Raw genomic sequence first — 13590 nt, forward strand, 5'->3', positions numbered from 1 at the left:
TTTTTTTTTTTTTTTTTTTTTTTTTTTTTTTTTTTTNTGCAATACTCTCCTAACCTAAGGTGCTCAGCGGTATGTATCTGGTCTCACAGCAGGCTTGCCATGCTAATGCATAATGTCTGTATTTGTATTTGGGCTTTCAGATGAAATGAAAGAAAGTTATATATACTGGTTCGGCTATTATCTTGATTTGCTTTAAAATTTTGATGGTAGTGTGTGAGATCTCATATCGGTTGGAGAGTGGAATGAAACATTCTTTATAAGGGTGTAGAAACCTCTCCCTAGCATACGCGTTTTAAAAACCTTGAGAGGAAACCCGAAAGGGAAAGCAAAGAGAACAATATCTGCTAGCGGTGGGTTTGAGTTGTTACAAATGTTATCAAAGTCAGATACCGGGCGGTGTGCCAGTGAGGACGTTGAGCCCCGAAAGGGGGTGGATTGTGAGATCCCACATCGATTAGAGAGAGGAATGAGTGCCAGCGAGGATGCTGGGCCTCTAAGAGGGGTGGATTATAAGATTTCACATCGATTGGAGAGAGGAATGAGTGCCAGCTAGGACGCTGGGTTCCGAAGGGTGGTGGATTGTGAGATCCCACATTGGTTGGAGAAGAAAAGAACAAGTGCCAGTGAGGACGATGGGTCTAGAGGGAGGGAGGGGGTAGATTGTAAGATCTCTCATTGGTTGGAGAGGGGAACAAAGCAATTTTTTTATAAGGGTGTGGAAACCTCTCCCTAGCATACGCGTTTTAAAAACCTTGAAGGGAAACTTGAAAAGGAAAGCTCAAAGAGGACAATATCTGCTAGCGGTGGGTTTGAGCTGTTACATAGTCTGTTTTACATTGATTGGAGGGGACTCGCTTCTATAAAATGGTTCCTTCTATCAGATTTAGACTTAGTTGTGAATATACATGAATAAATAAGAAGGAATAGGTGGCTATCAAAAAGTGATCTTTATATGGGTTGTCGTCTTGTTGAACAATATAAGTATTTACACCTGAAAAGGACCTCTGAAATTGAATCTGATATCATCAATCTTCTGACTTTTAGCCCTTTGGGATAGCATGGTTGAAATCATTGTTGTCTTTATGATACAGTGACATATGAATTAACTAATTCCATGTGACATATGATACAGTTGGATGCCTTGACTCATCAATTTTTTGATGAGCTTCGTGATCCGAATACCCGACTGCCCAATGGACGCTTCCTTCCACCGCTATTCAACTTTAAGGCTAATGGTATAGTCACAAATAATTTATTTCTATCCAATTGTTGTAGTAGACATGCTCTAATTATCCATGTGACTTTCATTTGACTAGAATTGAAGGGTGTGGCTGTTGAGATATCGGGGAAATTGATACCAGAACATGCAAGAAAACAGTGTCCATTTCCTGGGTTGTGAATTTGATTAGAAACGTAACCATTTCACGGGTGGTGTCGTGTTGACAACGAAAGGCTACGGCGTCCCAGTCTGTGCTATTCCTTCTGTTTGCTGCTATGAGTATATCTCTGTATTACCTTACCTACTTCTACCTTGTTTTGAAAGAGCAGATCTAGATATGTTCTTAATGAATGGGTAACAACTCTCTCTATATCTAATGTTCCATGTGTATCGAATTCGGGTTCGGGTGTTTTAATGTGTATTAGGATTTGGATGTAGTTAAGGTGAAGTTGGCAGCGGATCTCTTGGTCCGGCTGCCCTCGACGTGCAGATGATGATGATGATATGATATGATATGATGTATCTACTTCCTCGTGTACACTTTTATGAACATGGACTTTCATCTTCTTTCTGCTCCTCACTCACATCTTTTCTTTGCCCCCACACCCTCAGACCAGAAGGGCCCATAATGCATATACATTCTTGTTTGGATTATATTTTAAAACCACTTTCCCTTGCCCAGAGGACCCTGTGGCCAAGCACTCGGTAAAGCGGCTGGATGATCAGCTCCTCTCCTTTACAGTCGAGTTGCTTCGCTCCTGAACCTGTCGGTAAAGCTTCTTCGCTCCTGGACTTCTTTCACTCGGGTTTCACTATTCTTTCACGAGATAAATAAATAGGTGTTTTCATCTTCCGTTTTGGACTGATTGAATGAGGTAAAGCGTCTTAGCTCCTCTCCTTTGTTACGTGGTCGTTCGTATTTCATTTGATTCTTCTTTTTCGAAAGGAAATGTATGGAATCAGAGTTTTCTCCTTTTAATTCCTTTGTTCCCTGGTTGAATCCACCATGGTGGCAAGCTTTAATGCTATCACTAACATGGGGAGTGTTCGGTCTTAAGTTACTTTGAACGAAGCTTTTCCATTGCAAAGTGCTTTTCTTGCCACACCATCATGGTTCCAACATATAAAATAATTTAATTAAATGTATAATTAGGCTCGATTTATGTCATTGAAGATTGGATCACCGTGCTCAATTGAAAGATTTTAAACTAAAACAATAGACAACCAATTAATATAGCATAATGAACGAACTCATTATCTTATAAAATACAAGGTTTTAGAAAAGGACGAGATCTTTGAAAAAATAACTAAAATTTTAATGGTAAAACAACGGGAATGATTATTAGTCTTGAAAATAAACCATAGAGTAATCTGAAGCCAATTAAAAGTTGTGATTCTCATGCCCTTCAATATCATAATGGTCATTGGATAAATTATAATTTAAAACCTTAAAAATTATACTACAAAATTGAAAACATATAATGAAATGTCACTACCGAGAATAATATTCTAACAAGCTAACCTATTCGGTAATTAAAGCTCCACTTGAAGTAGTTTGAAGTAACTTGAGATACTAGTTACATAAACGAAACTGGACTTATCTTTAATAAAACATGAGTTGCAAATGAGTTCATTTAATGCAGCTCTATTTTGTTGTCATCTTGGATAAGCATCAAGTCCTTGTACGATTAAGATGCCTTATTTTGTATCACTACTTCTAGTTCTAACTTAAACATCAGAAGGTACTAGGAAAGACACGACATTGTCGTGAGGTTTTGTTTCGTAGGTCAGCTCTTATACGGTATCGACTAGAACACCTGACTAGAATCACGAGAAATCAAAATGCCCCTGAACCAACAATTCTGTTTCGATCGAACCCCCTTTCTCGGAGTAGGTGGAAAACTTTCATCCTCTTTCTACTAAGCCAAGTGGCGGCGTCTGCTTACCGGCACATTTCTTCTTCAGAGAAGGACTTGAACCTTTTATAGACTAGAAGATCCATAATGCTCGCAATATGAAGAAGAAACTCATGGGGCTCCCTTTGTAAAGTCGACATTTTCTTTTTCTAACTAATTAAAGTTGACATGAAATGGATCACGGAAGAAGACGTATCCGATGAATGAATGATTCAATCCCCTCCCACCTACACGGGTTCTTCGATTCTATTGAAGGGGTTCCCCTTCTTCTATGTGAAGAGGTGGGGCGTATGTCAGAGCGGAACCTATCTCGAACACGGAGTGCCGGCTCTGGCCTTAGATACAGTTACCATGCTTACCAGCTTTGACCATTGCCATAGATATGGGGGTAGGCGAAGGTAGCTTGCTTCTCTTCTCCTAGGCTACTAGCACATGTGACTCGGGAAGAAAAGGCAGCGAGCGGTTCTTCGCTTTCTTGTTCTCGAACAATTGTTTAAATCCTACAAAAATAATTTTACATCATAAACTAGAAACTAGAGAAAAAAAATCTATAATGTTCTCATTTTCCCAACTAAAAAATGACCATGTAGGACAAATAACTAATCTAATTGGGAAAGTGACCGTCTTTACCAATCTTTAGAACGTGTTATATCTTTTTAGTCCTGCACAAATTTAATCAATAGTTCAAAGCTACATAAAAACAAAACTTTTGCGTTCGGATTGTTACGAATCTTCAAATCATTCTGAATTTTAAACAAAATCCATCATTGTTTATGAGCCTATAAATCATTCCGAGTTCTACACGTCGTTGAATCATTTATTCAAGGATTTGATGTCACTCTAAATCTTTCATAGCTTCTTGAGATCATCATGATAGAATGACATAATGTAACATGAGGAGAGTCGATATAAAAATTAAGCAAACAACTGATCAAACTTAACTTTTGATTCATAAACGAGGCATCGAAGGCTCCAAATGTTATTGATCTCAGACGAGTAGTCGAAATCATCTCGAGTATGGATAACATATTTTGAAATACATATATTAGCCCTTGAAGCATATTATTATTTGGTTTATTCAAGCATTTTGATAAACAAGCATCACCCCAATACACCCTCCTCCTATACATTGGAAGCCTAATAACTTGAAGATGCAAGTACCTCTAACAAGGAAGCAATAAATTGCATCTGGGTATCTTCATCTATAGTTAAGAAGAGAGGAACATGAACAAATAGCGATTTGGTCCCGTGCTCTTCTGCGTAGCGGAGGGAATGATAGTACACGTAATTGCACACGAACCGACCAGCATCGTCTGAAGTCATCACTTCATATCCCTTCTTTGCCAGTGTCTTGGTTATTTCCTCCACTGGAAGAGAAGTCTGCAAGCCAGAGTTGGGTAAGAAATCAGGAAAAGAAGAAAACACATTCAAGATATGCTTCAAGAATTTAAGACCATCAATGATAGTAATAAGAACCAGCTGACCATCAATGATAGTAATAAGAACAAGCTGAAAGGGTGCAAGACTTTTACGAATCAAAGATTATACCATCTGTGTAATAGCTTAAGCCCACTGTTAGCACCATTAGCAGATATTGTCTTCTCTGGACTTTCCTTTCAAGGTTTTAAAACGCATATGCTAGAGAGAAGTTTCCACATCCTTGTAAAGAATGCTTCGTTCGCCTCTCCAATCAATGTGGGATCTCACAATTCACCCCCTTCGAGGCTAGCGTCCTCGCTGGCACTTGTTCCTCTCTCTAATCGATGTGAGATCTCACAATCTACCCCATTTCGGGCTCAGCGTCCTCGCTGGCACTCATTCCCCTCTCCAATCGATGTGGGATCTCACAATACCCCCCCACCTCCGAAATGATGCAATTCATTAAAACGTTTTGATGTTGTACCACCAACTTCAGAAGAGAATGGACACAGACAACACACAACTGGGACACAATGAGATGAATTACATTTGAATATTGTCATACATTTCAATATTTTCACGAATGCATGCTTTTAGTAAAAGATAATTAACTATTATCAATGATCCGTTCCTAAAACATATACTCATAAAACATTGCTCCTGTAATGTGTTCAAATAAGTGTCAACATGAGCATTAAAGCATATGTCATCAGCCAAGAGATCGGAGGTTGAAATCTCCACCTCATAATGTGTTTAATAAATGCTAACCTAAGCAAAACTTAACTAGTTAAAACATATATTCTCGACTAAGAGATCAGATGTTCAAATCTTTCCCCCACATACGGTTGAACTAAAAAGAATTTGGTGTTCAACTAGTGCAATGTGTGTGATAAGTGTTGTATATATGTGTTTCAAGTGCTCTCTCAATGCTGTTTTATACATGTTTGACAAATATCAAAGAATTAGAGTGTTCAATATGTTCAAATCCCAACCAAAGTGTTCTTGCTTCATAGGAGCCGACTAACCCTCAAATTTCAACAGATGCTGATATCTCAGCCTCTGTATTTTGTAAAAGAGAAGCAAAATCTGGTTCTCAACGCAGAAAAACAACTCAAGCACTAAGGCATTCCCTAAAGTTCTAATATACTCAGAAAAATCGCCTCCAAAAGACATAAATTTCATCCTACCTCTCGTGTACGTGAAATTTCACCATCCTCTGGTACAATTGGTTCTTTCTGCAGTAGATGAAAGTAAAATACCAAATGATCAAACTCCCAGAAAAATAGATGCAAACTAAACCCACAAGATTAAGAGATAAACACAGATTAACCAAATTGTATACCTGAGGCTTCCATCCCATTTCATCAGGACAACGAAAAGTGGCTTCATTAAAAGCTTGACGTTCGATAGCAAACCTCGAAGCACCACTATTAACTCCCAAGTGAAGCTGAAGCAAGAACAGTAACAATTTGTAAGTCATCACTCAGAACAGCACAAACTTGAGTAAGNTACCCCATTTCGGGCTCAGCGTCCTCGCTGGCACTCATTCCCCTCTCCAATCGATGTGGGATCTCACAATACCCCCCCACCTCCGAAATGATGCAATTCATTAAAACGTTTTGATGTTGTACCACCAACTTCAGAAGAGAATGGACACAGACAACACACAACTGGGACACAATGAGATGAATTACATTTGAATATTGTCATACATTTCAATATTTTCACGAATGCATGCTTTTAGTAAAAGATAATTAACTATTATCAATGATCCGTTCCTAAAACATATACTCATAAAACATTGCTCCTGTAATGTGTTCAAATAAGTGTCAACATGAGCATTAAAGCATATGTCATCAGCCAAGAGATCGGAGGTTGAAATCTCCACCTCATAATGTGTTTAATAAATGCTAACCTAAGCAAAACTTAACTAGTTAAAACATATATTCTCGACTAAGAGATCAGATGTTCAAATCTTTCCCCCACATACGGTTGAACTAAAAAGAATTTGGTGTTCAACTAGTGCAATGTGTGTGATAAGTGTTGTATATATGTGTTTCAAGTGCTCTCTCAATGCTGTTTTATACATGTTTGACAAATATCAAAGAATTAGAGTGTTCAATATGTTCAAATCCCAACCAAAGTGTTCTTGCTTCATAGGAGCCGACTAACCCTCAAATTTCAACAGATGCTGATATCTCAGCCTCTGTATTTTGTAAAAGAGAAGCAAAATCTGGTTCTCAACGCAGAAAAACAACTCAAGCACTAAGGCATTCCCTAAAGTTCTAATATACTCAGAAAAATCGCCTCCAAAAGACATAAATTTCATCCTACCTCTCGTGTACGTGAAATTTCACCATCCTCTGGTACAATTGGTTCTTTCTGCAGTAGATGAAAGTAAAATACCAAATGATCAAACTCCCAGAAAAATAGATGCAAACTAAACCCACAAGATTAAGAGATAAACACAGATTAACCAAATTGTATACCTGAGGCTTCCATCCCATTTCATCAGGACAACGAAAAGTGGCTTCATTAAAAGCTTGACGTTCGATAGCAAACCTCGAAGCACCACTATTAACTCCCAAGTGAAGCTGAAGCAAGAACAGTAACAATTTGTAAGTCATCACTCAGAACAGCACAAACTTGAGTAAGTTCCACTTTAAGATTTGCAGTTTCTTTTGTCATAAATCACATTTAGGCCAAGGAAATGGCAAATGAACACAGATTAATGCATCCTGAACTTAAGGATTGAGGTAGGTGCAGGAATAGCTAACCCAGATGATTCTTCTGGAATTAGTGGGTTCAGAGCCCTTCCCCTCTACTGCAGATTGCAACGTTTTATACAGCGCATCAAGAGCTCCACGTCCGGCAGTCTCAAGAATGCTGCAACTCCCAAGAGTTAGAGCTTCAGGCAAACCATTCTTCTCCATATACTTCATGAGATTGTTCACTACCGCCTCAGTTGGATTCTCAGAAACTCCATGGAACTTCTTAAACCCCGTTACATGAATGATAACCGATGGAGGCCCTTCCGACCCCATTTACCAAAGATCTGTTCTAAGCAACAGCGCTAATACAGACGAATTTCAAATAGAAAAACGTCCTCAACAATCTGCAAAATATGAACGTACCAAAATCTCACTCACGAAAGTATAACACAATCTCCACTGAATTACCACGGAAATCAAACAAATCGAGAAACAAAAANGTGCCTAAAACTACATAACAATAGAATAAAAGTAACGATCCGTGTAAAAGTTCATAAACTCTGGATGAAAACGAAAACCGAAAAGCTGAAGGGCAAGGAATTAATTCGCGATTGAGATGCTAAGCTAAAACGGAACTGAATCAGAAGCGAAAGATGAACAGAAACAGAAATTATTCATGAATCTACCAATCGGTTGATACAAAAAGCAGAAAAAAAGGGATGGAAAATGGAATTTAGACACGTTTACCTGTAAGAGATCGGAGAAGAAGGCAAAAAACTTCGGCACCAGTCTTATCTATTCCTTGCACACAGTAGACGAGGATCAAGATATTAGAGACCAAAAAAAAAGGGATTAAATAGCTTAGTAGAGAACGTGGAGAAGGTGGGAGTTGAAGGCTCCGCATCCAAACGCCAAAACCCAAATTATTGCTCTCATTATTCATTTAATAATGATGTGGGGCACACCCATTTGTGGATATGGCGGGATGGAGACGTCCCGTGGTATGATATTGTCCACTTTGAACATAAACTCTCATGGCCTACAGACGCTCCCCCGAGGGCAATAGAGCCCTAGAGATATTGTCCATTGAGCATAAACTCTCATGGCCTACAAAGCCTCCCCTAAGGCCAATGGAGCCCTAGAACAGTCTCCCCTTAATCGGGGTTCGACTCCTATTTTGGAGTCTTCGAACAAAGTACACCCTTTGTTGAGGCCTATGGAGTCCTAGAACAGCCTCCCCTTAATCAGGGTTCGACTCCTATTTTGGAGTCTTCGAACAAAGTACACTCTTTCCTATAAGGTCTCGTACCAATGTAGATGTATTCCTTACTTATAAACTCAATAAACCCGATCATTCCCTAAATTAGCCAATGGGGGACAATCCTCAACGATCCTCTCGCCGAACAAAGTACGCTATAGAGCCTCCCCTGAGGCCTATGGAGCTCTCTAACAGCCTCCCCTTAATTGAGACTCGACTCCTCTTTTGGAGTCTTTGAACAAAGTACACTATTTGTTCGACACTTTAGTCACCTTTGATTTTGAGGCTTTTATTGATATGGCTAAGTTCAAGGCATAACTTTGATACCATGTTAGAAATCACGACTTTCCACAATGGTATGATATTGTCTGCTTTGAGCATGAGCTCTCATGGCTTTGCTTTGGACTTCCTCGAAAGTCCTCGTATCAATGAAGATAGTATTCATTGCTTATAAACCCAATAAAACCCGACCATTCCCTAAATTAGCAAATGTGGGACAATCCTCAACATTCCGACCTCATTTATCCAATGTTGAAAAATGTTTCCGACTCCCTCCATTTTCCATCTAAATGGGGAATCCCACGATTCGACAATCCAACCCAACCCAGGCCCAACTAAAAAATAGAAAGTGGGCTAGATTGAGTTGCGAATTCTATTCGAGTGGCTCGAACCATCAACCCAACCCATATGAAATTTTTAGATTGATTCAAAAGATACTTTCAATCCACCCCAACCCAACCCATGAACACCTCGGGAAAAAATATCATCGTTTATTAATCTAGTTAACAGGTTAATCACTCATAAATAAAATAAAATAAAAAATTTAAAGTAAAATAAAACAATAGAAATAATAAAAAGTTGTCACACATCGATTAGTGTGATGTCTTACCTTGGTTGGGAGGAGAACAAAACACCCTTTATAATGGTGTGGAAACCTTCCCCTTGCAGACGCGTTTTAAAGCCTTGAGGGGAAGTCTGAAAGGGAAAGCCCAAAAAAGACAATATCTGCTAGCGGTGGATCTGTGTCGTTACAAATGGTATTAGAGCTAGACACTAGACGATGTGTCAGCCTTCTCTCCGCCTTCTCGCTGTTCTCCGAAGGGGGGTAGACACGAGGTGATGTGCCCGTAAGGATGTTGAGCTCTAAAGGGGGGTAGACACGAGGTGATGTGCCCGTAAGGATGTTGAGCTCTAAAGGGGGGTGGATTTGGAGGGGGTCCCATATCGATTGGGGAAAGGAACGAGTGCCAGTGAGGACGCTGGGCCCCAAAGGGGGTAGATTGTGATGTCCCACATTAGTTGGGGAGGAGAACAAAACTATAAGGGTGTGGTTGAGGGGGTCCCACATCGATTGGGGAAAGCAACGAGTGCCAGCAAGGACGTTGTCCCCGAAGGGGGTAAATTGTGATGTCCCACATTAGTTGAGGAGGAGAACAAAACACCCTTTATAAGGGTGTGGTTGAGGGGAAGCCCGAAAGGGAAAGCCCAAAAGGACAACCGTAGTTTGAGAAAGTGACGAGTTCAAGTTTTATACCAATTAGGTGAGCCAAATTCAGTCTCAGGTGAAACTGTTTTAAGTTAGCATCGAAGTAATGCAGTGACTTCGGCATGTCGACTAAGTAACTAATTTTACTATTGGCTTGGTTGGACCTCATGCATTTTGTATGTCACGTGTATTGAGATATTTTCCTAATATGATTAGTACGAACGTGTATACTATGATATTATGTACATCATTATATTATGCGTCCCCTTTTTCTTTGTAGCTTCCGACAATGTGAATGTACGTTAATCGAAGGTCAGGTCAAGGAGTACGTATATGAGCGCGAGTGTGAGCTGTGTGTAGAGAATTACTCCACATCCAATTTTGCCCGAACTAAAACTAGAGACCAAGGTCATGATGTTCTACAAAAGGACAGGTCCCACCATGATTGCTTGTGTTTGCATTTTTTTACTCGAGTAGTGGGACTATTTATTGAATATTTTTAAATACTCAAGTCACATTTTTTTTTAACATATTAGACATGTCATGCATGTGGGGACCGTCTCTATTTTAATAAAAAAAATAGGGTAAAAAAAATGGGGACCGTCTCTATTTTTTTAAATATATATATATATATATATATATTCAAATTCAATAATAAATCTTAATTAAATATTTAAAAATAAATAAATAGATGTTTTAGGAACCAAGTGTCCATTCCTCATATCAATAAATCACATATTCACCTCTTTCTCATCCTCTCGTATCTAGTGTCAATTCCCGCTTAGAATTTGACTTGCCCGTGCTCTCTACCATTGGAGTCTTTCCTTTCGTAGGATCGTGAACCTTCTCATATGCTCTTTGATCAAAGGACTTTGTTGACCTAGGGTCTATATAGACAAGCTAGACATTGGTCTATTTTGCCAACTTCATCTCGTATTTCTCCTCGGAGCGACACTTTTGTGGTTGAGGCCGTGGAGACTTGTTGTCCCGTGTCCTCCATGAATGGTGGTCTCGGTAGGAGTCATCTTCGTTAGAGTTAATGTCTACCAATCTCTTACTCATCCTTTCGAAATTGGGTGCACATGTCTTTAAACATACTTTTACCCTCTCCATAGATGACACCAACTATTGATGGTAAAATCTGAATAAGGTAACACATATGACTTGCACATAGCTTTAACTGTGAATTTATAGATTTAGGGAGAAGACGACGACCTACAAAAGGAGAAGCTCTGCACATCGTTATGATGGTTGTCGAACATACTTTGATGCTTAAGTTAGAGAGTATACGATTGCAGTAAGATATGAGTCTAAGAGGGTGGATGAACTAACTTGGGCATTCAAATTAGGGTTTGGAAACTGAATCGAGCTAACTCTCAAATCCTCTAGGGCAGGGTATGCATTTAACTAGGGGTGTACATTCAACCCGACAACCTAGACCAACCCAAGGGTTGGGTTGGATTGGGTTGGATTAGCATTTCGGGTAGAGTTGGGTTCATTTTTCTGAACCCGAACTGAATCAGTTCGGTTCGATTTCGGATTCGTGGTTAAAACCTTTAGGTTGACCCGAGCCAAATAAAAATATATAAAATATATTAAGAATCCTTTTGTATTAATGGATCTGCTTGAGTAGTACTGAGTATGTCTAAGGACATTCATGTCCGAATTCGACGCCTAGTAAATTTTATTGTTTATTTAAATACATATATGTTTAAACTAATTATTTTTATTGTTTATTTAATTTCATATCTATCATCATCTTTTTTTTACCTTAACCAATTCTTAAGAAAGGTTAGTATTGAGTTGTCTTTAGTTTTATGACACGTTTGAACTATGTTAATATGTTACAATTTTCGCTCAATTATAGATTGGTTTGTGTTTGTTTGTGAAATCTTAATATATTTTTATCTAAGATTGTATCCGAATAATTATAAATTGTGGATAAATAAAATTTACAAAAAAAAATTTGACAACCCAACCCGACCCAACCCGGGTTGGGTCGGGTTGGGTTGTGAAAAGTTTCGGGTTGGGTTGGGTTACCAATCCAACCAACCCGAACTTTTGGGTTGGGTCAAAAAAATCTCACAACCCAACCCGGACCATGTACACCCCTACATTTAACATGTCTCATTTGGAAAAATGCTAGGCTCATACTCGACCTTGCTCGAGGCCAAGTATGTTGGTTCAAGCCTTTGGCCTAAACCCTTATCTTCCCCCGACCTATAATTTTTTTTAAATAATTAAAAAAAAAATAATCCGACAACCCAACCCAACCTTCGTTGTGAACTCTATTAAAGTTGCTCGAGTCACCAAATCAAATCAACCCGACATTTTAAATGAATCTAAAAGACACAGGTTGGTTTAACGAATAAATATTAAATCATTGGGATAAGGTTGAAAATAAAGAAAAGGAAAATAATAATAAAAAATAAACGAATAATAAGTTGCCAACCGAGGAGGATTTGGCTATTTGTAACGGTGACAAGTCGGTTAGCATTCCAATGCTCACAGACGATTGTGATTGGATCTTATATTCTATTTTCCAAAAGTAAGTGAGACAGAGGCGGTGATAATAAAAAAACCCCCCCCAAGTGTAGGGCCTCATTTGTCTCTTACGATAATGTGGGAGGCGTGGTCGATAAATCCAACGCTCCACATTAGTCTTATATTTTATTTTGCTTAAAATAATTTGCCACAACTGTATATGTTATTCTCTCATCCATGATTATGAGCCCACCACGCACAAAACGTGGTGTATATTAGGGGTGTACATTCAATCCGGCAACCCGACAACTCGGACCAACTCAACCCGAACTATAAGGGTGGGTTGGGTTGGATTAGCATTTCGGGTAGGGTTGGGTTCATTTTTCTGAACCCGAACTGAATCGGTTCGGTTTCGGGTTCGTGACACACTGTATCTATATATATATAGGTGATAGGTGACAATGTGTCACGGTTATGCTTGTCCAAAGCATATTACTTGTGGTTACGTGTCGGATGTCCTCGTCATGCTTGTTCAAGACATGTTGTCAATGGTTGTATGTTTGTTTCAAACCTCTACTATTCTTGTTGTGTCAATACGAGGGTGTATGACTAGTCAGTAAAATCATATCTACCCCGCAAGGGCTAAAATGCCAAAAAATGTACTATAGAGATATGACTAGTTGTCAATTATTTCTAACTAGACTGGATTATATAGCTATCAAATTTGTGGTTGTTACTTATTCGTTTTTAGCTTATAATATTGATTTCTTTCAAATTGTTTTCAATGCATTTTCTTACTCATGTTTTCTAAAATATTTATCTCAAATGTAACCCGAGATTCGATCTTACGGCTAAGTTCGACTTCCATACGGTTGACTTGTTTTAGAACAAGTGTTGCACAATTGCTGACCTGTTGCCAAAAAAAGTGCGATTGTGACAAGTGGTATCAGAGCCAAGTCGGCTCCTTGAATTGTAGTACACAAACATATCCATTGCAAAACAACTGGACAATTCCCAAGTTGACTGATTAGTAAAGATCGAAGATCAACTACTCTATCTAAGTGAAGTTCCTAATGGAATGACGCTTTTGGATTCTC

General features: G+C 38.9%; 1 protein-coding gene and 1 long non-coding RNA gene across 4 annotated transcripts; one reads left to right on the forward strand and one right to left on the reverse strand.

The window, feature by feature from the left end:
* The first annotated feature begins 31 nt into the window (after positions 1-31).
* On the forward strand, positions 32-1795 carry LOC111779759. The gene is made up of 3 exons (XR_002812732.1): positions 32-69; positions 1133-1235; positions 1317-1795. It is a non-coding gene; the product is annotated as an uncharacterized LOC111779759 (long non-coding RNA).
* A 2268-nt stretch (positions 1796-4063) lies between these two features.
* On the reverse strand, positions 4064-8126 carry LOC111779760 (pyrrolidone-carboxylate peptidase 1). Of its 3 annotated transcripts, none has more exons than XM_023659884.1 (5): positions 8013-8126; positions 7332-7627; positions 7044-7148; positions 5742-5789; positions 4064-4515 (listed from the first exon to the last, which is right to left on the reverse strand). In XM_023659884.1, exons 2-5 carry the CDS (start codon positions 7596-7598, stop codon positions 4273-4275), a joined length of 663 nt encoding a protein of 220 aa, XP_023515652.1. In that variant the 5' UTR covers positions 7599-7627; positions 8013-8126; the 3' UTR covers positions 4064-4272. The 3 variants fall into 3 exon arrangements, with proteins under 3 accessions (XP_023515652.1, XP_023515650.1, XP_023515651.1); XM_023659882.1 differs by having other exon boundaries at positions 7332-7669; positions 8013-8123; XM_023659883.1 differs by lacking the exon at positions 5742-5789 and adding an exon at positions 6889-6936 and having other exon boundaries at positions 7332-7669; positions 8013-8123.
* Between the last annotated feature and the right edge of the window lie 5464 nt (positions 8127-13590).

This window comes from Cucurbita pepo, chromosome LG18 (assembly GCF_002806865.2).
Source record: "Cucurbita pepo subsp. pepo cultivar mu-cu-16 chromosome LG18, ASM280686v2, whole genome shotgun sequence".
NCBI lineage: Eukaryota > Viridiplantae > Streptophyta > Magnoliopsida > Cucurbitales > Cucurbitaceae > Cucurbita > Cucurbita pepo.